Below are 27,342 nucleotides of genomic sequence, written 5' to 3'. Positions count from 1 at the left end.
GGGTGAAAGAAAGGTGAAGGGGAGACCTCTGTGGCACAACAACCATTCAGAGATTCAAGACTTTCAATATCACCCTGATAATTGGACAGACGGAGAAAGAGCGTAAACAATTCCAGGGAGATGTTCCTCAAGGCCAGGTCTGGATCTGGATGCTGTGATACATGATTCCACCTGTGTCTCATTGGCTAAAACTTGTTCACATCTAAGAATAAAGAGCCCTGGAAAATGTCTAATTTTCACAGGAGGAAAACGAAGAAAGGAAATGTTTCATGAAAACCTGGACAATTTTTGCCACAATTAATGAAACAAACATTTTACTCCTGAAAAAGTTGGGGTTGGATAACTGTCTCTTTTAAGAAGCAACTACTGGCATTTTCTCTACTGTTCTAAAATAGCACTTAATTTTACTGTTGTCTCATTCCATTTTTCCTTCTTTGTTTCTCTTATCTGCAACCTATTTTATTAATCATCTGCTAGTGATTTGGCTAGACTGATTGCACATAGGAAATTTTATTTTGAAGTGTGTATTTATATTCAAGAAGAAAGAAAATTAGTAATGTAGCATGGCATACATAAACATCTAGTTAAACTTGTTATAAAGCATAATTTAAATGCCAACAAACTTTGTACTACATTTCTAATGAAAACACTGGCTTATTTTCCCCCAAAACAGCTTAAAACTATGAGAAGAATTGTGATCAAAGTTCAGAGTGATGTAATCAATGATACTTAGATTTTTTTTGTCTGTAAGATATTTACCTTTGTTGTAAGCCATAATACAAAGATAATTTTCCCCTTATAATCTAAGAAAATATTGGTGAACTAACTTTTGAAGAAAATATTATGAAAAAGAATCAGTGGCTACAGCAGTGGTTGCTATGGAAACTTTCAGGAAAACCCTTCTCAGGCATATTCCTCTAAAGTCACCAAGCCACGGTCATTTTGTTGTCATGACAAGAAGAGAGGCCTTCCAGATGTGAATAGTAGCTAGGCTTCATAGATCTATTCCCTTCCAGACAATAAACACCTTAATATCTTATAATAAGAAAGGAAATCATATTTTTCAGAAATTTTTTTTCAAGAAAGACTATTTCTAGAAATTATGTTTTTCTTTGGTTATCTATGTTACAAGATTTGAGTGGGAGAAAAAAATTCCATTCATTGGGTCCAAATTATGGGCAACAGGTAAAAAGAACTGCCCCACAAATTAACTAAGATATTAGTGACTATGTAAGATATTAGTCCCTATAGTGTTAGCCAGCTTTCCATCACTATGACAAAAACTATCGGAGACAATCAACTTATAAGAAGGAAAGGCTTATTTTGTTCATGATGTCGCAAATTCCATTGCACGGTCACTTGGCCAGGCTGAATTTGGGGGCTGAGACAAGGCAGTACATCATGGCCAGGAGAGCGAGGCCGAGCAAAGCTGTTTATTTCTTGGCAGATGGCAAACAAAAGAGAAACAGAAAGGGGCCAGGTTCCAATAATGCCCTGTGGTCAAGCCCCCAGTAATGTAACTTCCTTTCACCAGGCCCCTAAAGGTTCTACCAGTGCCCAAAGCACCACAAGCTGAAGACCACACTTTTGACACATGGGCCTTGGGAAACATTCAAGATCTAAACTACAGCCACTATCTGCCAGCTCCATTCCCAACCTTCCACACTTTCTTCCTCAAAGAAAACAACTTAAAGGTTTGTAACATGTTTCCCTCATGGAAGATCAGTAAAGTTGTACTGAATAGAGGTCACAGCTTCACCTCTGTCCTGCCAGACCCACAGGAATAACAGGAACATCTCAGCTGGAGGCACAGGGTAGGGCCTGGGGGATAGCTAGGCAGGGAGAAGCACTGCATTTTGAGCTTTTCCTGTGGGTATTCTCAAATCTGTCTCATTGAAATAAAAAAGTTTGTTTGGTTGTTTGTTTTTTAGATCAAGACCCACTAGGTGTGGTGGCACACATTTGTAATCACAGTTCTTGAAAGGCTAAGACAGGAGGATTTGAGTTCACAGCTAGCCTCAGCTACGTAGTGAGGCCCTGTTTCAAAATAAAGAATTTTTAAAAATCGGGCTGGGGGTATAGCTTGGAAGTAGAATGCCCTGGATTCAATCACAACACCACATGCAAAAATAGCCAACCCTCCCCCCCAATAAATATCTTTTATATGGGCAGGCTTAAAATAATGGTAGCATAAAGATTAGTCACCCATGACTTATGACTCAGATAACCCTGGATTCTAAGCTTGCTACCATCAACCACACACTTTGGACCTTGAGATTAGATTGTTGTTAATATTAAATTAAAAATATGTATAGTAAATGTGAAAGAAATATAAATGTCAGAATCAAAATGAAATCACTTATGTCAACCCTAAGGGGGGAAAAACAAGTTAAAAAAAAAAGCTAGAGGTGAGGAAGAAAGGGTTCTTACACATGCTTGCCTGATAACTATCACAAAAGACTCTGCCAGAACCACCAGCCTTCAGACGCCACTGTAAATGCACACAAACAGCCCTTCTCCAAGGACAGCTACTCAGCATGTCTGTTCAACCTCAGTCTGATGCTACTCCTGTTACTATTGTTGTTGTTGTTGTTGTTATTATTATTATTTTTTTTTATTATTACTACTACTACTACTACTACTACTATTATTATTATTTGGTAGTAGGGATAGAACCCAGGGGAATTCTACCTCCGTGCTATACCCCCAGCCCTATTTTTGATTCTTTATTTTGAAACGGTCTCACTGAGTTGCAAAGGGCATATGTAGCTGAGGCTGTCCATGAACCACAACCCTCCTGTCTCAGCCTTCCGAATGCTGGGATTACAAGCGTGCGCCACCACGCCCAGATCACTCCTGTTATTAATATGGCCAACGATTATTGTTTCAAAATACCTGATTTCATCTTCCTCACTTTGGCCTTTCCATACTTTTCTTGCTTCTCTTTGAATATGACCATCATTTACGATTGCACACACATTCTCGAAATCACAATGTTCTGCTCATTCCTACTACAGTGTTCTGACATTCCCCAGTAAATATAATTCTGTAAATCTTTGGAATTTTTTCCCCAGTTTTATTTAGGTAGACATATATAACCAATTATAATTATTTTAAAATTTTTTTCTTTTTCTATTGGTGCCTTGTAGTCATACATCTTAATGGGATGAAAGATGGCGGAGGCATACATGCACACACCACTTATTTAGCCCTTCCCCAATTTTCTTCCCATTCCCTCCCTCTCTCTCCTTCTCATGTTTGTCTTAGTGAGTGACTTCGATGTTTGTGAATACATTTTTATTTGAAAGAATTTGCTTACCTAAAATACTTTGAGCTATGAAGTGCTAGGTGGAAAAAAGGGAGAAAGGAAACTTTTCCTTACTAATGGAAGGCAGTTGAAAGCAACGAGAGCTGTTTAGGTAGAGAAGCCAATATAGAAAAGCCTCAATCCCATCCACAGGTAGAAGAGAATGGCTCAAATTTGCAGAACGGAGCAGATGCTGGCAGGTGAGCAAGAGGAGACTGATTTAGCTTCACATACGGAAGCATTTGGAACAGATTAAACTAGTAAAAATAGCAGTAAGCTACCTCCTGAGAGGGTCAGTACTTTATTCTAAGTTCTACTGGACCAGACGATATATCTTAGCGGAGGAGTCCTAGGTAGGATTTTAGGGATGTTCTTCTTCTAGACAGTGCCCAGGACCAGTGAGGGCTCCCAGAATAACCAGAGGGTCGAAGCGAGTCAGAGAGTAACCCGCGTCCAGCTTCCTCCATTCCTCCCCTGTAGAGCAACTTTGCTGCTGAAAACTTCTTAAATGTACCCGGGAATCCCGGGAGTCCCGCCCTCAAGCAGCTGCACGAGAAAAATCCGTTGCTATGGCGACAGAAGCAGTTGACCCAAGAGCCCAACTGGTTTAGGGGAGGGAGGCCACCTTCATTCAGGAACTGGGCGTGGCCTCGGTTACTATGGCAGCGGGACGCTTAGGCCAGGCTTGAGCAGGGTTTCAAAGGCCACGCTCCTCTGATCCTTTGCATGGCACCCAAGAAAGAGAAAGTCGGGACTGCAGGCACCAATTCTAAGATATGGGAACCCTCGCTCATAGCCGCACACTTGAATCAGGTGAGCCCGGAGCCCTTTAAGTCCTCCATGCCCCGACACAGCCCGAAGCCGGGTCAGACCCCGCGCAGGCCAGGCCAGGCCGGTCCTCCTGGCCTCGGCTCCAAAAGCCACCGCAAACTCGGTCGCACTTAACCCCGCTCTTCCTGGTCGACTTTGCTAAACCACCCAGGCTCTAAAGTGTAGACCGTGCACAATAAAAGAGTACATGTTAGGAGGAGGGAGGGAAGGCAGGTGAGTGCAATTTCAAAAGGTGGAAACAGGTGCGTCCAGGGGAGGGGAGGAGGGCCCTTTTCAGCAGAGTCCAGAGGTCACTCCGCGGTCCTGTTGAGTTGTCCTCGGGGACTCTTGGCTTCCTCTTGACATCTCCTGAAGGGCAGGACTTGTCATCTCTTCTGTGGGCTGGCCCAGTTAATAAACGCCAGGGAAAACACGCCTCAGACAATCACCTATGTAAAGTGAGTCTTCTACAGGTAGAAAAGGCTGACTTTCTTAAAGTTTTAATTATATATATATATATTGTACTGGGGGTGGAACCCAGAGTCTTCCTACTCCTCCGGGCTATACTCCCAGACCTATTTTATATTTTATTTGGAAACAGGGTCTTACTAAGGTGCTGAGAGCCTCACTAAGTAGCTGAGGCTGGCTTCGAACCTGCGTGATCCTCCTGTCTCAGCCTCCCAAGCACGGGGATTACAAGCGTGCGCCACCACGCCTGGCAAGTTTTAATACATTTTGAAGGTGTAGGAGACCAGAGTAACAGGGTTGCTCATACAAGGGGTGCTGCAAAGGCACTGGGCTATCTACGGCCCACTGGCCTCATGGGATTTCCTGGTCCCCAGACCTGGAAGAGTCCCCCTCTCACCCCCACCCACCTTCAGCCAGTGAGAGCCCAGGCTTCTGCCACTTGCAGCTGGAAATCCACATGGACGCTCTGCTGCTTCTAAGTCCAGCGAAGCACTTGAGAAGAGAATGGGTGCGTTTGGAAAGTTCCCCCTCCTGTTATGAATTACTTTTTAAAAAATTGAAAAACGTTTTCCACGTTATAAGTATATATGCTGCACCAGAGAGCTAGTACTTAAAGGAAAAAATGGATTAAAGGTCGTGTACTGTGCTCATGAGAATTTTTTTTTTTATCTGTTTATCCTTATTTTCCAGTATAACTGATTTTCTCTGTGAATAGTAACCCTGTTACTATTAGTCCCGATGAAATTAGTCCCGATGAAGAATTTCACCAAAATAGCTATGATACTACAGAGGCCGGTGTGACATCATGGAATTTGGGGTCGTTTCTATAACTTTAGGAATGAAGGATGTCAACTCAGTAATTCCCAGTTACAGTCTCAAATTCTCAAAAGCTGTTTTTGAAAGCACTTTGTAAAAGCACTCCTCTCTTTTGCTTTTATAAGCCAGGACCAGCCAAAATAATTTTTCCCATTTTCTTTGAGATTATGTGGGCCAAGTTGAGCTTGGAGCACACATTTCTGCTTGAATTATAAACTGCTGAACAACGGAGTTTGATGGAGGTGCTGACACTGCATTAGCCTTAGTGTTGCAAATATGAAGCTATAATTTTCCTAGTTGACGGAAAACCTAAAGGCACTGCTTTTTTTTTTCTTATGGCTTGAAAACCTGAAATAATATTCAGCTCTCTTGATCCTACTCAAACAATATAATTTCAATAAATCTTAGGGACTAAAAGAAAGAATTTGAACTCAAGGCAATATGTAGTCTTTATTACAAAGAGAGAAGTCAATTTTCTTCATTTTTTTTTTTTTTTTGGAATACATGTTTTCTTATTGCAAGAGGAATGTAACTGCCCTCTGTAACCTTTGATTTTTTTTCTCAATTTGGTTTTGTGTCTGATACAAAAAGAAAATTTCCAGAATACCCAAATAGTTCAATGCTCAGAAAAATGCCATAACCTCAGGTGTAATAGACTCTAAATTTGGGTTAAAGATGACTATGGGTGCTAAAGTCCTTATTAATAGCATTAGCAAAGTTCTCTGCATAGAGTGTATGCTCAAAAATGTTACCATTTTAGTTCTTAGAAAAACATTTTTTCCATACAGTTTTTACTCCTGCCCAGGTATATGTGGTTGAGGACAGAAGCCAAGAAAATAATGCATCCAGTCACCCACAAGCTCGGTTTTTAGAATTAACTCATCGAGGAGGGCAGATCAGCCACAGCTTTAAACGTAGGTTTATGCTGGTCTGCATTAGTCTTTAACATGAATAAATAGGTGCATAATTTGATTTTATTAAATTTATCTTATATCACTATTTGGGCTGTCCTTTCTTGAATAATTGTCAGTTTTTAAGTATATCTTTGTTGGTTCTAAATCGTAAAATGACAACAAATAATACAAGGTCATCTATTACTATGCAGTAATTGATGAGGTCAGGAAGATGAATGTGGGCTAGGGAAATCAGGAGATAACTTTGCAAAAACTTATCTGGGCCCTAAATATTGGTAGAATTTGGACAGGTAAGATAAAGGAAAACAATTATTTTAGATAAGGAGCACAGTATATACCTTAAATAAGTTTTGCTGGTGTTACTCTGATCTAAGATACTTTTTAGTCACTTCTGATTTTTTAAATATATATTATGTATATAGCGTATTGTATATATTATACAAATATGTGTGTGTGTGCTTTTATTGGTGCATTGCAGTCTCACACCATAATGTAGTTCAGAGTGATTGGGACACATATGCACACAGTACTCACAGGTGGGTGATCTTCCCCTCCCTCCACTTCCCCAGAGAGGATATTGAGATTGGTGTATGACAGTTGATGCTGGGAGAAGAGCAATGACAATTCCTTCATGGCAATTTATTAAAAAATTCATAATTTTTCAAACTGCATAGCCATTCCTTCCAGGAGTGTACAGATTTCACAAATAATATCATCCAATAATGTCTTATGGCTTCAAAATGCCAGGCTTATATATGTTTCAATTGGAATTCTGTGTAATGGTCAAAATTTCTTTATCAATACAAGGGGAAAATATTTCATATTAGTATAGAGAATATTCACAAACCAGAGATAAAGTTTTTCTTCTTTCCTTTAAGATATTATATAATTCATGTCCCCAAATGTGTTTTCCAGAATACTAAGATTCCCTGGAAGTTTATTGGGGTTGTTTTAGGTATCTCAATAGTAGCGTTTGGTTTGGAGTTTTGTTAATTTTAATCATTAAATGCTTTCATATTTTCAGACTGATAACAGTATTTATTTTCATTTGTTCCTCAAGCCTCACTTTTATGTTATAGCAAAAAGGCAGCTGTACCTTGTGAGACTAACTATTGACATGGTCAGGTATTTAGTTTCTTACTGTGACTCACCACAGAAAACATTAGAAGCATAGTAAAACATTTGTGGCAACCCAAATGCCCCTGAACCCAGCTCAACTCATGGCTACAGTATTCATTAATTTCACTTTGTGATGATGATCTCGGGCCTCCAGTATCCAACTTCAATGGTCAGATACCCTCATTGTCATTGTCTAATGTCTATCAAGGTTTCACTCCTTCATTAAGCCTCTAACTCTTCCTTAACAAATAGAGCTACATATTTGAAATATTGGAAAACATCTGCTGTGATATATTGAAGTCCTTACTGAGACACATAGATCTTGTACCTACTTTCTACGATTAGTTCTCAGTGTATGCTTCCCTCTTTTCAAATAAGGAATAACATTTGCATACCATTAACTTCTAGAGACTGCCAAGCACACACGAGTGTGATGCATGACAGTACTGTTCTTTGCAGTAGTGCTCATTCAGAGATGGACACTCTCAGGGAGTCTAGGATTCTCAGCCCCTTTTACAAAACTAAGGACCAAAGAGTATCAAGGTCTGGCACAATGACATGTAGTGATTTGGCAAATTAAGAAATAGGCCCACCAAGCATGGTACTTGGGAGGCTGAAATAGGATTGCAGGTTCAAAACCAGCTGTGGCAACATAGCAAGACTTTCAGCAACCTAGTGAGACCCTGTTTCAAAACAAAAAATAAAAAGGGCAAGGGTTATAGCTTGGAGGTAGAATACTCCCCAGTCTAATTCCCAGTACCATAAAAGAAAAAAAATTAAACCCTAGATTTTTTTAGGAGTTCATACTTTCCCCTTAGTATAAGGGTGACAATTACAGCATTTTATGTAGACCTTCCAATTTTAAACAGCATTTTACATGTTTAATTCCTTATGTGAACCTTCAACAGTGCTATGAGGTAGGTATTATTAGAATAGAAATATTTATTGAAAGTTATTTGATTTATACTTAAACTTAAGATCAAATTTTTTAAAACCAATAAATAAATACATAAAGAGTGTTTATCTGAAATATCAAGCTTCATCGTTTTGGGGGCTACAGGGAATTGAACCCAGAAGCAGTCTACCTCCAAGCTACACAGCAGCCATTTTATTTTTTTTTCTTTTATTTTGAAACAGGATCTCATTAAGTTGCTGAGTCTATCCTCAAACTTGCAGTCGTCCTACCTCACCTTCTCAAATACTAAAATTAAAGGTGTGTGATCAGCCTTCATTTTAGATAAATCTCTTATCCTCTGACTTTTACATTTGGAGGATAGAGAGACAATAACATATACATTCAGTTCTTAGGCTTTTATCTGAGATCATCTAAATAGGATAAATAGAAATATTTGAGTTTGTAGCTCAATATTCTACCAGTAAAATATATACATTCCTGATTAGGAAAAATTATTTCCTATTTTCCAAAAGAGTATAGAAATATCATTTCTTCTGCTGCCTTGAAGTATGCCACATTCCTTGATTGTACCAGAAAAAAAAAGTACCAGAACAACAACATCAAAAAAAATCCTAATTCACTGAAGTCTCAGACTACCACCATCTCTCAAATTTCCTATGTCCGTCTCTGACACTATAATTTTCAGTCACTAAAACTCATCTGTAGGAGGCCCGGGTCACAGGACTCTGGGCCCCGGGCCGGACCATGCATAGCACGCCAGACCCCTGGAGAAACCGGGCGCAGTGAGACCCTGGGTCCCGGGCAGGGGTCGCATGGGACACACCAGTCGGGGCCCGGTCGGGGGACTCTGGGCCCTGGGCCAGACCGCGTGAAGCACGCCAGACCCCTGGAGAAACCGGGCATGGTAAGACCCTGGGTCCCAGGCAGGGATCACGTAGGGCACACCGGAACCCTGGAACAGCCAGGGCCTGGGTCACGGGACTCTGGGCCCTGGGCCGGACCGTGCATAGCATGCCAGACCCCTGGAGAAACCGGACCCAGTAAGACCCTGGGTCCCGGGCAGGGGTCGTGCGGGGCATGCCAGTCGGGTCCCGGGTCGCGGGACTCTTGGCCTTGGGCGGAGTAATGTGGAGCACGCTGGACCCATGGGGAAACCGGGCCGGATCACAGTGCTACTAAGTGCCTGATCCCACTACCTCCTCAAACCACACATACTGTCTTCTATTATTGAAAAAAAAAAGAAAAAGAAAAATATCGGAGAGGGGTTAAGAAGGCTGTGGAGAATGCCAGGATACTGGAGATGCAGACAAAACTTATCCAAATGCACTGGAACTTATGGAAAAATTCCCCGTGAAGGAGGACTGCTGTTTCTCTATATTGTTAAGAATCTTGGACATCACCTGTAAGCAGAGAGTTTAGCGGAGACCAAGGAGAAAGGTGGTGTTGAAAGCGGTCTCCGCAATGGCAGTGGAGACTTGTATTCAGGAGAAGCAGAAATCGGATCCTACCAACCTTATTTTTTTGGAGAAATTACACCAAATGTCGAATGCTACCGTCACGCATGCTTAGGAACATTGGACAACATTCAGAAAAAGAATGTTGGAAAAAGAGCTTGGGAAAGATTTGAAATGGTGGAGGCAGTGGCAATGGCAGTGGCCAGTACTCAGGGGAGGCAGAGAACTGATGCATTACACCTGGAACCTTTAAAATAATATCCCCAGAGGCAGAATGCTACCACCATGCACCCTCGAGAATGTGGGACAATTGGTTGGGCGAAGAGGGAGCTAGGTTTGGAACCTGCCGAGGGGTGAGGCCGGCGACGGACACAGCAAAGCTGGGATTGGAGCCTGCCTTGAGGCAAGGCCGGTGCTGGAGCCTCCAAGACCAGGATCAGAACCTGATGAGGGGTTAGGCCAGTGCCGGGGCCAGCAAGGCCAGGATTGGAGCCTGCCATGAGGCAAGGCTGGTGCTGGGGCCTCCGAGGCCAGGATAAGAGCCTGCCGAGGGGTTAGGCCGGTGCCAGGGCCAATGGCTGGCATTGGAGCCTGCAGTGAGGCAAGGCCAGTGCTGGGGCCCCCGAGGCTGGGATCAGAGCCTGCCAAGGGGTTAGGCCAGTGCTGGGTCTAGTGGTCAGCATCGGAGCCTTCCGTGAGGCAAGGCCGCTACTGAGGCCTCTAAGGCCAGGATCGGAGCCTGCGGAGGGGTTAGACTGATGCTGGGGCCAGCGAGGCTGGCATCGGAGCCTGCCATGAGGCAAGGCAGGTGCTGGGGCCTCCAAGGCCGAGATTGGAGCCTGCCGAGGGGTTAGGCCAGTTCCAGTGCCAGCGTGGCTGGAATCAGAGCCTGCTGTGAGGCAAGGCCGGTGCTGGGGCCTCCGAGGCCAGGATCGGAGCCTGCCGAGGGGTTAGACCAGTGCTGGGGCCAGCGAAGCTGGCATCGGAGCCTGCCGTGAGGCAAGGCCGGTGCTGGGGCCTCCGAGCCTGGGATCGGAGCCTGCTGAAGGGTTAGACCAGTGCTAGGGCCAGCGTGGCCGGGATCAGAGCTCACCGTGAGGCAAGGCCAGTGCTGGGGCCTCCGAGGCTGGGATTAGAGCCTGCCGAGGGGTTAGGCCGGTGTCGGGGCCAGTGGCCAGCATTGGAGCCTTCCGTGAGGCAAGGCCACTACTGAGGCCCCCGAGGCCATTTTGGAGCCTGCTGAGGGGTTAGGCCGGTTCTGGGGCCAGCGAGGCTAGGATTGGAGCCTGCCATGAGGCTAGGCCAGTGTTGGGGCCTCTGAAGGTGGGATCAGAGCCTGCCGAGGGGTTAGGCCAGTGCCGGGGCCAATGGCTGGCATCGGAGCCTGCCGTGAGGCAAGGCCGCTACTGGGGCCTCCAAGGCCGGGATTGGAGCCAGCTGAGGGGTTAGGCTGGTGTCGGGGCCAGCGAGACCAGAATCGGGGCCTCCCATGAGGCAAGGCCGCTGCTTGAGCCAGCGAGGTCTGGATCAGTCCACCAGGTAGCCAGGCCACTACTGGCGTCGCCAAGAGTGGGATTGGTACTTGCAACGCAGCATGCACAGAGAAATATCGCAGAAAATAAAAATCAGATGCTTCCCCTAATCAGCAAAAACTAGGAGGAAAGGGGCAACAGGAAGAGGTCAAGCTATAGAAAGGGCCCTATAGTGAAGCAACTAAGGTGATCAATCAGAGGGCCCTATAGTGAAGCAACTAAGGTGATCAATCAGAGGGTATGGAATAGGGTAGGATGGAGCCTCTTTAAGAAGCAGGAGGTACATAAACAAATGTGTCAAAGTTAATCACCAAACAAGCATGGGATCAAGGGAGGGGGAGGGAATGGGATAGGGGCTGGATGAGGGCTAATTGGATGATGTGTGCTTGTATATCCTCTCAAGTCTTGTATTCCAATGTGATATATGATTACAATGCACCAATTAAAAAAAAAGACACACACACACACACACACACACACAAAAAAAAAAAAAAAAAAAAAAAAAAACCTCATCTGTACATTACCGGTCTTGTTCTTTTCCCATATCCAGCCTGCATCTAAGTCCTCTTGATTTTTTCTTTAACATTTCTCATTTTGTCTCTTCCTCCCTAATCTCCTTTTCTTTTTTAGAGATCAAACCCTGAATCTTTAGAGACCCTTGTTTCTACTCTCTATAGAATTGCCTAATTCCTTTTGTCAAATCACCTACATTTTCTGAGTTTCTCTTTCTTAAGCACTATTTACACTATGTTAAATCCCAGCTCAAAAACTGACAGCAACCATCTATAATCACTTTCAACAAAGTAATCAGACTGCCTTCTTTGGAACTTGCTAAGATTCTATCTAGTCATCAAACTGAATTGCTACAAGCAAGGCAGTCCCCTTGTATCACTTATACCTTGGAAGGCTTGTGAGCTGCAGAAGAATGCCAGAAAGCTGCTGGGGCCAGCCAGATAGAGGTATTGAATCCTGATTCTCAGCTGTAGAACTGCTGAACTAGAGCAACTTTCATATTCTCTCTGAGCCATTCTCTCCTTTTGTCAGATGGAGATAATAATAATGTCCACTTTAAAGGCTTGCTGTTAATGTAAGATGATATTTTATGTACTTTTATAGATACATTCTAATTATATGTCACAATGAGGTTCAGAGTGATACAAACTTACATGAACACAGCAGTTATGTTTCCTTCTAGATCAGTCTGTAGCATTTGGCATCTAGTAGGCCTTCAGGAAATGAGTTTCCTCTTGCTTTCACTCATATTAGGCTCCTTGCTGGAATGGGGTTCCACCTCTCTGATCTTTATTCTGTGGATTCTTTAGGTCCTTAATAAGCATGCTTTGCAGCAAGCTTTCCTAGGACCCTAACCCATGTTTAGCCTTCACCAGGGCTCCATCTTATAATTTAGTTATACAGTTACACAGTGCCTTGAACTATCTGCTTTCATTTCATATTTTGCAGAGAAGAAACTTCTGTAAATCACTTATTATACTCTTTATATATACCCCCACCATAACGAGACTGGTTGTAGGTTCATGGTATGCATGTAAGCCATATATTAAATTAATTCACTGATTTACCTGAAACATGAAGTAACCTGCATTTTAGAAACCAAGACAGCTAGTAGAATGAGGAAATAATTTCTAAGAGAAGAGGAGAGGGCAGAAAGCATTACATAAGAGAAGCATCATAGCAGCTGTTTAAGATGGTGCTGGTTCCCTGAGAAGAGCTGCGGATGCTTCTGCTTCACTTAGCAGAGGTATCTCATCTGCCAACCGAGGCATCCAGGTTTTCTAGAACATTTAGTTTAGTTTGCAGTCTCTCCTTTAGTTGAAGAATAATATTTTTCTCTTATTAAATGCAGCTTGGTGACAATAGTTGAGCTGTGCAGCATGGAAAATAGCAACGAAAGTTCCTAGAACCTCGAACAAAGCTTATAATTCTTATAAAGGTTTGGAAAGTGGACATGGGTATATTAAGGTTAATATTATGTATATAATATCCCAGACCTCTTAAATCCACAAAGTTATAAAATCTAGAGATACTAGAATGATGATAAGCTGAATCCAAGTAGGTTTTGAAGAAAAAAAAATGTTCAGTTGAATTGAAGTGCTTGAAATCATTTTAAGTGTAGTTTATCAAAGAGGGAAATGCATTTTATTGGCTAGAACCCTTGAGCAATTTTTGAGAGGCAGTGAAGGGTTTTTCAACTTTTTTGATCTTAAACAGTAAGCTATTTCTCATGTTAATGTGTATTTAAGACTTACTGGAAATACTCATAATATGAGCTGAAGACTGATGTCTGGCAGCAAGCATATTTCTGAAATTGGGTTGGTTTTTATTACTATATTTTCTGAAATATGCTTTCATTGATATTTACAAAACAAATTGCCAGTTCACACAAAGGTTGTTTTAATAAAAGCCAATGTAAACAACTCAGTTGCTAGGAAGAATGTTAAGAGGGAAATGGACTTTTCATAACCTCACATTATAATTTCTCTCTTCTTGGACAAAAATATATTATTTGAATGAGTTTGGAACTGAAGGGAATTAGTATGTCAAAATATCCACCTCAATGTTATATGTGATCATTTTTATTGCAAGTGAAAAATATTAAACATAAGTAAAATGAAAGTATTGCCAACATGAGCCTGGCAACATTCTAGGAAAATGTTAGTTAGGAGATGGTGAATGTTGCATGGCTCAGCCCTAGCCATAGAAACCATCACTGGCTCCCAGTTCCAACAGCATAAAATTCAAGGTGTTCTGCCCAGCTTTCTCAGCCCTGCCCAGTGTGGCCTTCTCTGCCCTTTCATCTTGACCCTCCTCTACTCCAGTCCAGAGGTCTCAGTGATACCCTCAGGTATATACTGACTATATCCATGCAATGTCCTAGCCTGAAGTGTTCCCTGCCTCCACTAAACTCCTCATTAAAATCTTCCCCTATATCTTCCAGAAAACAGCTCAAAAGACACCATTATGATCCTCAATGACTATTGTCTTCTCCCTAAACTGCTACAGTGATTATTAAAGTCAATTTTTACCTACTGTGAGTTGTTGCCAAACAATTTTAATATCAATGTCATCTACTGTATCTACATCATGAGCAATGCAAATGCCTGGAAGGGAGCAAAAGTTGATTTCAAGTTTCCTTCCTCCTCGCTATAGTATCTAATAATGGTAAGCATGTAGTGGTCATTGACAAATACTGACTGGATCAAGCCCACGCAGTAATGTGTCACTGCCTTAGCCCCCTGGCCTGTTTTCACTTCAGAGCTCCAAACCTATTGGTCATGGTAATAAGTTGAAGATGACCTGAAAATCTTAACTTTTCCACCTATAAAACAAAGTGGGTAATTGTTTTAGTTTTCCCATTGCTGTGACCAAAACACCTGGCATGAACAGCATAGAGGTTTATCTGGACTCATGGTTTCAGAGGCTCAGTCCATGAACTGCCAACTCCAAGACAGACAGTGTGGCAGCCTGATGTGTGGCAAAGAGCAGCAACTCATCCCATGGCAGCCAAAAAGCAGAGCCCAAACAACAGGAAGAGGCCCGTGGCATAAATATATATAGTTGCCGAGGCCACGCCCCCAGGGATCTCTAGCCACACCCCACACCCACTAGCCACACCCCACCTGCCTAAGTTACCACCCAGTAAATCCATTCAAATTACTAATCCTTCAGTGGATTTATCCACTAATGAAATTAGAGCCCTGATTCAATGATTTCACCTCTGAATATTGTTGCATTGACAATACATGAGCTTCTCTGAGGGACATTTTATTTCTAAATCATAACATTGATCATGCCTCCCTTGAAGATATTAAAAACTTTGTTAAGAGGACCGAAAGGCAGCCAGCACATAGTAACTGAAATTTCACACATTCAGATGCAAATTCTGAATTTCCCCATCAGTCTTACTTTGCAACAAGTCTTTACCCTCTCTTTGAGAGGTGTTACCATTCACCAATACTATAACTAGGGCCCCAAACCTCACATGCATTGTCTTGTCCTCCATATCCACGTTGCACATTCAACCCTTCAGTATATCCTCGGTTGGCTCTACCTCCAAAAATGTAGCTAAGTTCTACCCTCTTAGAACCGCCCCACTGCTACACCCTAATCCAAGCCCCACAGCTGTGTCTTGCCCAAGCTACCAAATAGCTCAAGAGATTTAGAACTTTGTCTCTTACTCCCATTTGTTTGGCCTTGAAATCTAGTTTCCATAAGCAGCAGCAGTGGTTCTTGAGATATCTTTGTCCTATTTCAAATACTCTACTGTGGTCAAAAAGACTCTGTGCCCTCAGCCTCTTAGGACACTGGACTTCACCTTTTGCCTCCTGTGGTGTACCCTTGAACTCAGCCTGCCCTGGCTTTTCTGCTGATCCGTATACCCAACAGGAAGCATCTTGCCACTTGAAAATCTTTGCTCTTGCTCTGCCTGGAATAATCCTTCCTGAGATGGTCACATGAGTCATTGCCACCTGTCCTTCAGTATTACATATCATATATACTAAAAATTACTCAGACAAATATTGGATTGAACTATAATTAAAAGTAAAAACTAAACAAGTCAGAAGCAATAGATGAGAGGGATGATTAATAGTGATTCTTCAGAAGGTGAGAATACACAATAGGTGCTACCATGGCATAGACAAGACCCACAGAAGTCACAAGGCTGGGGAGCCCAGTTGTCAACAACCACAGCGGTATCTTACCATAATCAGCTTGTACTAACAAGTGTATATTACATTTTACATTCTTATTTTTATCACTTAGCACAGTTACTTTTATACCATTCACCAACCAGTATGCATTTCAGGTCTCCACCAGCTTGGTACGACCTATGCCTGCCTGCCCAGCAACTATGTATAGTACCACCTTCTCTTCTCTCTATATACCCTCTACATGACCACCCGGGTCGTCTTCCTATAACACTAATATGGCCTTGTCATTTCCTGCTTCAGTCTCAAGTCCTAGTGTTTTTCTTGGCCCTTCACAATTTCCCTGGTTCCATCCTTGCCTCCTCAGCTCTCCTCTGCCCGGAAGCTCATCTCTCCAGACAACTACACAAATCAGACCTGCTAGGCAGTTTTGTGCTTTGAGATGTACAAGACCTTTTATTTGGCATATCCTTTCTTCCCTGATGCCACTTATTGGTCCTCTTACCATTCTTAAAGTACTCCATGAAACTGACTTTCCTTTTCCTATGATCAATTTGTCATTCACCCATGAGATTTAATATAACTCGGTGACCGCAATTAACATGTTTATTAAAAGTCTTACTGGGTTTGTCTTCTTAAGTGTAAACTCCTCATGGTCAAGACGTAAAGAGTACTCTCTTTGGAACTTACTACCAGGAATACACTCAATTGGAGGAATAACAAAGCAATTGCAGTACTATTTCAAATTACCTGTACCCAAATCACCCTCCTTTATTTTTCTGCCTTCATCGTTTTTTATTTTTATTGAGGTAAGGCAAACAAATAGAACTCTTTTCTTTTTTGGTTCATTACATTCATACAACTTATTGGGGTAAAAGACTTGTGTGTACAAACATGTACTCATCGCTGATTTAACCCCTACCCAAATCCCACCCCATTCCCTCTCCGTCCCTCCCTCCCTTGCTTGGCTTAGTGATTGACTTCGATATGTTTAAGTACATTGTGAGCTTTAGAGATTTTCCTCTTCCCCCCTCCTTTCTCCTCCTTTAGGTTGTCTTGTTTGCTCCTCTTTTCTCCCTAACTCTCACATATTAGGGAAAGCATCTGATTTCTTATTTTTTGTGCCTGACTAATCTCACTTAGCATAATGTCCTCCAGTTCCATCCATTTCCCTGAAAATGATGTAATTGAGTTTTTTTTTTGATGGCTGAGTAAAATTCCATTGTGTACATATCCCACAGTTTTGTAATCCATTCATCTGTTGATGGACATCTTGGCTGGTTCCATAGTTTGGCTATGGTGAATTGTGCAGAACTCTTAAATGTACAGTCTAATGAATTTTTTAAAATACTTTATTGGTGCATTATATTCATACATCAAATTGGGGGGGGGGGCTTGGACTTGTGTGTACAGACATGTATACATCACTGATTTAACCCCTACCCAATTCCCACCCCATTCCCTTCCCATCCCTCCCTCCCTTGCTCGGCTTAGTGGTTGACTTAGATATGTTTAAGTACATTGTGTGTTTTAGAGATTTTTCTTCTTCACCCCTCCTTTCTCCTCCTTTAGGTTGTCTTGTTTGCTCCTCTATAGGATTTCCTTTTTCATCTAGAGTTCCTCCTATGACCCATTTCTTCTTAGCTCTCACATATTAGGGAAAGCATCTGATTTCTTATTTTTTGTGACTGACTAATCTCACTTAGCATAATGTCCTCCAGTTCCATCCATTTCCCTGAAAATGATGTAATTGTGTTTTTTTTATTGGCTGAATAAAATTCCATTGTGTACATATCCCAGAGTTTTGTAATCCATTCATCTGTTATGGACATCTTGGCTGGTTCCATAGTTTGGCTATGGTGAATTGTGCAGCTATGAACCTAGATATGCATGCATTAGTTTGGTAGTTTGGTTTCCTTTATTTTGGGTAGATACTCAGAAGTGGTATTGCTGGATCAAATGGTAGATTTATTCCCATTCTTCTGAGGATTCTCCATACTGTTTCCCAAAGTAGTTGCACTAATTTTCAATCCCACCAACAATGTCTTAGAGTCCCCACGTCTCCACATCCTCGCCAGCATCTGTTGTTGTTTGTGTTTTGAATGATTGCCATTCTAGTTGGAGTTAGGTGAAATCTCAGGGTAGTTTTGATTTGCATCTCTCTGATTGCCAATGATGTTGAGCATTTTTTCATGCATTTATTGGCCATTTGAATTTCTTCTTTTGTGAAATGTCTATTTAGTTTGCTTGCCCATTTTGTTATTGGATACTTTGTTTTCCTAGTGTTGAGTTTCTTGAGTTCTCTGTATATTCTAGATATTAGTCCTCTATCGGTGGTGTAGGTAGCAAAAATCTTCTCCCATTCTGTTGGCTCTCAATTGAGCTTCTTGACGGTTTCCTTTGCTGAACAGAAGCTTTTCAGTTTCATGCAATCCCATGTATTGATTCACCTTTTAATTTGTTGTGCCTGTGGGGTCTTGTGGAGAAAGTGTTTATCTGTGCCTATGTGTTGCAGTGTTGGACCTATGCCCTCTTCAAGGAGCTTCAAGGTCTCTGGTTTGATTTCCAAGTCTTTGATCCATCTTGAATTGACTCTTGTACAGCATGAGAAAGTGGGATTCATTTTTAATTTTCTGCATAGAATTAACCAGTTTTGCCAACACCATTTGTTGAAGAGGCTATCTTTTTTCTAGTGATGTTTTTGGCCCCTTTGTCAAAAATCAATTGTCTGAAAGTGTGTGGATTTGTTTCTGGGTCTTCTATTCTGCTCCATTGGTCTATGTATGTTTTTTTGCCAGTACCATGTTGTTTTTATTACAATGGCTTTGTAGTATAGTTTAAAGTCAGATATTGTGATTCCCCCTGCATAGTTTTTGTTGCTGAGAACTACTTTGGCTATTCTGGGGGTTTTGTTATTCCAGATAAATTTAAGGACTGATTTTTCTATGTCTGTGAGGAATGATCTTGGTAGTTTAATGGGCATTGTGTTAAATCTGTAGATCACTTTTGGAAGGATGGCCATTTTAATGATATTTATTCTGCCAATCCATAAACATTGATGATCTTCTTCGATTTCTTTTTTCAATGTTTTATAATTTTCATTGTAGAGATTTTTTACGTCCTTGGTTAAGTCTATTCCTAAGTATTTTATTTTTTTGTGGGAGCTCCTGAGTGGAAGTGTTTTCTGAATTTCTTTTTCAATGGATTTGTGGTTGGTGTACAGGAAAGCTTCTAATTTTTTAAGATTGATTTTGTATCCAGATACTTTGCTGAATTTTTTGATCAGTTCTATAAGCCTTTTGGTTGAATTTGTTGGGTTTTCTAAATATAGTATCATGTCATCTGCAAATAGTGAAAGTCTGAGTTCTTCTTTTCCTATTTGTACTCCTTTGATTTCCTTTTCTTGCCTTATTGCTCTTGCTAGAGTCTCTAGTACCATATTGAAGAGAAGTGGGGATAATGGACATCCTTGTCTCATTCCTGTTTTTAGGGGTAATTCTCTAAGTTTTTCCCCATTTAATATGATGTTGGTGGTGGGCTTATTGTAGATTGCCTTTATGATGTTGAGATATGTTCCTTCTATTCCAATTCTCTGCAGTGTTTTTTTTTATCATAAATGGATGTTGAATTTTATCAAATACTTTTTCAGCGTCTATTGAAATGATCATGTGATTTTTGTCTTTGATTCTGTTTATATGGTGAATTACATGGATTGATTTTCATATGTTGAACCAGCCTTGCAACCCTGGGATGAACCCTACCTGGTCATGGTGTATGGTTTTCTTTATGTTGTTTTGAATGCGTGTTGCTAGTATTTCATTTAATAGTTTTGCATCCAAGTTCATCAAAGATATAGGCCTGTAGTTTTCCTTCCTTGAACTGTCTTTATTCGGTTTGGGTATTAGTGTGATGATGGCTTCATAGAATGCATTTGGGAGAGTCCCGGTTTTTTCTATTTCACAAAATAGTTTGAGGAGTATTGGGGTTAGCTCTTCTATAAAGGTTTTATAGAATTCACTTGGGAAACCATCTGGTACTGGGCTTTTCTTTGATGGTAAGCTCTTTGTTGCTGTTTCAATTTCTTTCATTGTTATTGGTTGTTTTAAGTGTTCCATATCTTCTTGACTCAGTTTAGGAAGGTTGTATTTATCTAGGAAGTTGTCGATTTCCTCCAGATTTTCCATTTTGTTGGAGTATAGTTTTTCAAAGTAGTTTCTAAAAATCCTCTGGATCTCTACACTGTCAATAGTAATGTCTCCTTTTTCATCTCATATCTTCATAATTGAGGTTGATTCTCTCTTTTTTTTAGTTAGGTTGGCTAGTGGTTTATCTATCTTGTTTATTTTTTCGAGAAACCAGCTTTTGGTTTTGTTGATTTTCTGTATTTTTATACTATATTTCATTAATTTCTGCTCTAATTTAAATAATTTCCTGTCTTCTACTGGCTTTGGGGTTTGATTGTTCCTGCTTTTCAAGGGCTTTGAGGTGTGTCGTAGGGTTACTGATTTGAAGATTTTCTGTTTTTCTTATGTGAACACTCAGTGCTATAAATTTTCTTCTTAATACTGCCTTCAAAGTGTCCCAGAGGCTGGCATATTTCTTTTCTGCTTTTGAGAACTGTTCTGAGTCCCTGGAGGGCATGCTGAGCCCGGCCCCTGGGAGCTTTAGATGCTCCCTGCGCTGAAAAAACTGCTGAATTACACCTGGTTGGTCCGTACCTGCTCACCTCAGCTCCCTATCTCTGGAGCCTGGTGGGTTGTTGAGTGCGCTGATCTGGAGCCATCATGGGTCTGGTGAACTCGCCGCGGCCGCGGCGCCGGCAGTATGCTGCTGCTGTCGCGCCCTTGGCCTTGAGGCCTGCTTATCTCCTCTCTGGTTTTGAGCTCTCTTCTGAGTCCCCCTCCTCTCTGGAGCCTGGTGCTGCGAGGGAAGATGGCGACAGTGTGGCTCTGCCATGGCAATGTGGGCTGGTTTCTTTTCTGGTGTCTGGTTGTTCTTCTAGCCTTCTTTTTCTCTCTCTCCTTTATATTTACAGTTTTTATTTCTCTGCTGATGGTGTTTCCTGGCTATGAAAAGTGCTGATTTTGTGGTAATAGAGATTGATTGTTAGCAGGAGTTGTAAATGTCACTTTTCTCCGTCGCCATCTTCCCGGAAGTATGAATATTGATATATGTATACAATCTGTAATCCACTAGCACCATGATGAAGATATGGACCATTTCATAAAGAATCTACCTAAGATATAGAATCTACTGTAAGATTCCTTATGCCTTTTCCAGTTTATAACTATCTGCCTAAGAATTAAAACTATTGACTTTTAAGATTATCACATATTTTACCTGTTCAATGAACTCATTTTGGTCAACACAAAGCCTGTGAGATTCAAGCATGTTGTAGCACATATGCATAGCATGTTATTTTTATGCCATTTTAATACTAGTCCATCATAGGAATGCACCATGAATTTTTGATGCATTTTTCTACAGATTGACATTTGAGTCATTCTCATTTTGAGATATTACACATAATTCTGTTATAAAATGCTTGTAAATGTTTTTCTTTGAGCACACATTCATTTCTCTTAGGCAGGTACTAAAGACTAGTAATGCTAGGTCACAGGTCAGCTATAGTTTAGATTTACTAACTACTACCTTAGAATTTTCCAAGGATTGTACCAATTTGTTTTTCTTACTAATGTTGGTGAAGATGTTCACTCATCAGTCTTTTTAATTCTAGTATATTTCCCCCCTCCTAAATTTGTTGTAGTTAATCTACAACTAAAGTTTCTTTGTCTCCGTCACAAGTTAAGTTGCCATTTTGTGAATATTTACAGCCATTGGATTTTTTTTAGGTTTTTGGGTAAAACTGGCACAGCTTTTTCCAGGTATAAAGATATATATGGTATTGGAGGTTGAACCCAGGGGCATTCTACCTCTGATGCACACACCAACCTTCTTTTATTCGTTGTTTTGAAACAGGGTCTCACTAAGCTGTAGAGGACCTCGCTAAGTTACTGAAGCTGGCTGTGAACCTGTGATCCTCTAGTTTTAGCCTCCCAAGTACTGGGATTACAAGTGTGCATCACCATGCCTGGCTTGACACTCTGGTTTTTATAGATGCTTTCTCAAAGTCTTTGTGAAATCTCCTTGCCTTGCTTACCTGTGGTCTCAAAACTGTATCATCCTCACATCTCCTTAGGAAGGCAGGTGAGAAGGGGGGAGTAGAAACCAACTGGCCTGTGAGTCAGGCAAATCTTTTGCTATTTATGTCATCTTGATCAAGGATTCCTGTCACATATTTTATTTTTCTATCTTCAAAAAAAATGATAAAAATGGCAACAACAACAACAAAATCTCTAAGCACTAAACCCTGTCCTTGAAGGTTTTGCTGTGTAGTTCATTGTTTTATCTTATGTAAGAGCAGTTAATGAGCCCCACCCAAAAATGATCTTCAGGATGCCCCACTGCTTGCTAACTCTTCTCCATACAGAGCAGTGCCCAATTAACTCACCTTTGTCTTTAAGGTAGATCCTAACCATGACAAATATTTCCTCAGTTTCTATGGTAACTCAATATTTTTGGTACAGAAACTTGTTAAATGCTTTATAAATGTTTAAATAGATTATGATCCAACTTCCTCTTGTCTTCAACCCTCACTCTCATTTTTCTTTTTGCTTTTTTAATTCATTTCCTGATAAATGGGATTATAGTATGTGGCCTTGGGTGGCACACTCTAACAATGTCTCAGGCAGGATATGTTGAATAGAAATAGGAAGGAAACCTCCCAATTCCTTCCTTAGTTGAGGTTAAGAAAATTGAGTTCAACCACCTCTGTCTTCACATCAAATATTTAGGATCCTGAACAAATATAAAGATACTATTTTACTTATTATTTTAAAGCATAAAAGAGCATTAAAATGCTTATTGTTCAACTCATCAAGCATATCTTATTAATTTGGCACCAACCTAAGGAAATGTTTGTGAAAGAAAATGGTTAATTCCAGTCATATTGTCAACCTTTGTATGGAACAATTGTGGATCTATTACTTTAGGTAACAATGACTCTTTGGCCCAGTAGGATGTATTCTTTCAATTTAAAGGAATGGTAACTGTTTTGCTAGAGACATTTTTTTATTGAGTCCCTTTTTTATTCAGTAATTAAGAACATTCAAATCTAGAGACCAAATATTTAGGTCATGTGGAGCAGAATTTAGGGGGACATGAAGTCCCTTTGTGCCCTCCATAGTCCTATTTTCAGAGGACCTCAGCTTATCCTTCAGGACATAAATTTTGTAGAGTTACTTTTACTTCTTAAAGAATGGTTTTGCTGAATGTTTGTCTCAGCTTCTTAAGCCACAAATTTTCCTTGCTTTATCTGTATATTTACATCATCCCCCTCTCTAACCACTATTATTTTATAGGAGGCTGTAGTCCAGAAAAAATAAAGAGGCTAAAAGTTTCCTCTCTGTGTTGAATTTTAGCCTCCAGGAAAAGTTGTTAAAGTCTTCTAACTTAATGTGCTTAAGTGAAAGTTTATTCACATGAGCACACAATTAGAAACCAGTTGTGTTTGACATAATGAGCAATTGTGTTTGACATCATGTTTTAAATTAATCCAGTAGGAAAAATTGTTCATATTGGCTGGATTGTGGCTTCAGGTAATCAAATTCAATTGAAAAACATCATTTTCTTCCATATCAAGCTAAGGTCCTATGAACTGCTTAGAGTATATAGAAAAGAGAGGGTGCATTAGTGAAAAAGGAACAATGACACAGTATTCCTATCATCTACAACTTGATAGTATGAGACCACAGACATGACACCAGTGGTTCTAAAGTATGCTCCCGTGACCAGGAACATCCAACAGCACTTGGAAACATACAAGAAATGAAAGTTCTCAAACCTCATCCTAGATATATTGAGTTAATAACTATGATGCATGCAATGCTCTCAAAATGGAGAATGCAAAAATAAGACCACACAAGGTTCCACATACTAACCAATTCTGCCATTTTTTTCAACATGTGTTTTAAGATCTGTTTGAGTTGAAATATACATACTTAGTTCACTTTATGTCTGTCATGTTATCCATCTTTGCATCCTCCATTTTCTAGGTCAACTTTTTAGAAGATCTGGCATTGCCTGGATCATCTTTGTTTAGGTCTTGGGTTTTGCACCATAATTTGGTGATCATCTTTTCAGATATAAAAACCAGAACAGGTAGTCAGACAAAGAACTTTTTGTACTGTTTCCAGTTATTACTGAGAATATGTGAGTTGTAATTTTATTGCTAGAATATTATTATTTATTGGACATTTTATTGAACTTGGGGGCCAATTGGATAGAGTTTGTAACCAGAACACTCTTGCACCCTGTGCTAGTCAGAAGTAGTTTTGGGTATTTTGTTTCCTTTGCATTTTGTATCCTTTGTAGATGCAGAAGTTAAACTCAGTGGAATTGAAGTAAATAAATGATAAATGAGGACACTTGCACTGACTACAAGAAAATGAGGTGTTCATGTGACTTAATTAACCAAGCAGCAGCCACATGGCATGGATGGATCATTATAAAGAGAATCAGTAGGTTATTTGGTTTTCTTTGTGTAGCCAGTGCCAAGAGAAAACAAATTCATGGAGTATACCACAATGCTAAGATGAGAAATGACATATTAAATGAAGAAAGGTAACAAAACAAATAGAAAGAAGGTCTACTGTAGGGTGAGTAAAAAGCTAAGACTGAGGCTTTAAAATCTGTCCTAATTTTTAATGTGGAAGATAGTGACTCAACGTTGAGGGGACTTGTGGAAAGTCAAAGAAGGCCTCATGTTTGAGGATGAAGTTGATGAAAGTTATAGCTTTTAATAGACGATGATGAAAAGAGAGCCCCTTTCTTTGGGGAGAGTCCCTGATTCCAATTTTACATTTGTGGAGCAATTAGCAGGACTCCTCTTGGCTTTTCTTGGTCTCCTCTGTTAGAAGAATGTCTCTGATATGTAATATTTGTTTGAAAACCCAAAGAAGCTTGTTTCCTTTTGAGGTTTGCCTTACTTTTTATGTTCTGAAGTTCATTTTGGACCTCAGATTTTGCTCCAAGCAATAAAACTGGTTGGATCATACAAACATAATGGAGCTGTAATTTTAGCCAACAGTTGGGGGTGGGGAGATAGTTAAGGTGTGTAGTGGTTTCTGTGGTTTCTCTGTGGAGTAGAATTCCCTGCAAAGCTTTTCCATGTGGTGTTTTAATAGCTGTCTTAAAACTCTCTGATGCATGGAGCAAAACTGAATTAGGCTCATGTGCTAGGTTGGTGGGATGGGCCAAGGACTCTCCAAAAAAATGAAAGAAAAACAACCAAATAGCCCACGCCAGAGGCTGGAGGGGTCCAAGGAAGATCACATGGACATATCCAAATTTGAAATTATAGAAGTCATCACCTCTTGTAACCCATAATTTTACAGAACTTTCTATGGGAAATTCAAATACTTCTCTTGTCTATATTAATACCTTACTTTCCCATGGAACTTTACAACTTACAAAACAATCCTAGGTATATTTGTCCATTAAGGCCTACAATTTCTTTTGAAATCTGTATTATCAGGTGCACTTTTTAAGACATTATAAGAATTGCAAAGGTGAATCCAGGGTCATTTCGTTAAGAAACTAACAGAGGCAGAATTTGACACTATTTCAGAGACCTGCACCTTTATGCCTGAACTTCAATAATTTTATTAGTAAATCACTTTTGATATTTATGAAAATGAAGAAAAACCAGCCAGATCATATATGAATACAGAGGAAAGCTGTTTCTGGACTACTGGGTTTTCATCATTCACTATCAGACATGTGCAGTGTTGTCTAAACGTCAAGGGAATGAACTCTTTCTCTAATTCAGATGCTCCGTGATACAGAGCAGAGTTTCTTCTATAGTGCTGAGCGGGGCTGATAAAATGCCACGTACTCAGTGGACCTTCCCCTGCTAAACATGTATAAAAATTCTCATTAGTGTGTGGTTTTGGCTGCTATGTTCAAGAAACGTTTATTGGATGCTACTTGATGCCAGACACATGGGTGAAGGAGGAAGTTGTGTAGGTGGTGTACAATTCTAGGAGAACCTTTTCCATAGTCCCAGCTCACTGCCTAAAATACCACCATTAGCCAAACATTCCTTTGAATTGGCCCAGGAATTGCTAGGATTCCTTTTTGGAAATGCAGATGGCTGGAGAGAAGCATTTTAAAATGGTCCAAGGTACTAAATCTTTGGGGTACATTTACTTATCTAATTAGTGAATCAACTGTTAGGATCCTGAGTTGAATAGATAGTGCTGTGAGTACATTTTATTCTCCCCAAGAGAAGGGGCTGGTTGACTTTGAAAGGTCTACGAGGGCCCTGGAGAGATAGTATACAACTGCAGGCCAGGGAGCTTGTTTTAAATGGAGAAAGGGGTACACCTAGGATGTAATTAAAATTTAACTTTTATTCTTTTTCTGGTGTTCTTATTTTAAGAACTAAGCTTGTGTGGCATCTCTGTTTTAGGTCTAGATCCACAATATTAAACAGATTTATACTTGCAATTCAACTAGTAAACAAGTGACCCATTTTTGTGCTTTTAAGCACATAGCAGATCCCTGTCTCAAATGGAAGTTAGTTAGAGCTGCTTTCTTTCTTCAGTCTCCTAAATGATCCCCTGCCTACCACCATCCTGGGCAGCCGGTGTCGCCTCCTCTCACTGACCTCGTGGTTGGTGCGGTTGTCATTAGGCTGGTTATTATGGCCATGTCAATGTCTCTGACACGTACACAGGGCGTTTTCACATTCTCCCCACAGCTCCTGAAAACGGAACTTCAGGTGTTGTGCATTCATGATTTCAGTCCTCTCTTCCAAGGACCTCAACTATTTTAGAAACATGTCCATTAACAAGTTTATTATTATCAAAGAGGACATTATTTTACACATTGAGAGTCATTTATATTGTTGGTTTTTTAACAGTATGGCTATGGATATTCTGTTTGGTGTTATTTCTTGGCTCGCCCATCAGCTATGTCCACACTTGAATCAGTCTGTAAGGAATAATTACAAGAGCAGAAACACCACCCCTCCAAATAATAGCCAGGGTGCAGCTGTGGTGGTATTATTTATTATTATTATTATTATTATTATTATTATTATTATTATTCATAGCGCTGAACTCAGAGTGCATTCTGTAGGTTTCCTTATTCACTCTTCACAACAGTCCTCTAGAAGGAGGTATCGTCACCATCTTCATTCATACCTGAGGCTGGGGGAACTCACAGCTGGTCTACTGAGATTGGAATCCAGGCAGTCTGCCCTGTGCGCCCAGGCT

The 27,342-nt window shown here is 40.6% G+C and overlaps 1 protein-coding gene across 1 annotated transcript in view; it reads left to right on the top strand.

Annotated features, from left to right (window-relative positions):
- Positions 1 to 4,033: 4,033 nt before the first annotated feature.
- Positions 4,034 to 27,342, top strand: part of SPAG17 (sperm associated antigen 17) — a gene marked incomplete at both ends in the record, with an annotated part of 222,114 nt that continues 198,805 nt past the window's right edge. The window contains one exon of the mRNA XM_080691512.1: positions 4,034 to 4,120. Within this exon, the coding sequence (XP_080547638.1) occupies positions 4,034 to 4,120 (87 nt within the window). The remainder of the gene's footprint in view (positions 4,121 to 27,342) is intronic.

Source organism: Muscardinus avellanarius (assembly GCF_963383645.1).
Source record: "Muscardinus avellanarius genome assembly, chromosome: 3".
NCBI lineage: Eukaryota > Metazoa > Chordata > Mammalia > Rodentia > Gliridae > Muscardinus > Muscardinus avellanarius.
This window is presented reverse-complemented; position numbering and strand designations above follow the sequence as displayed.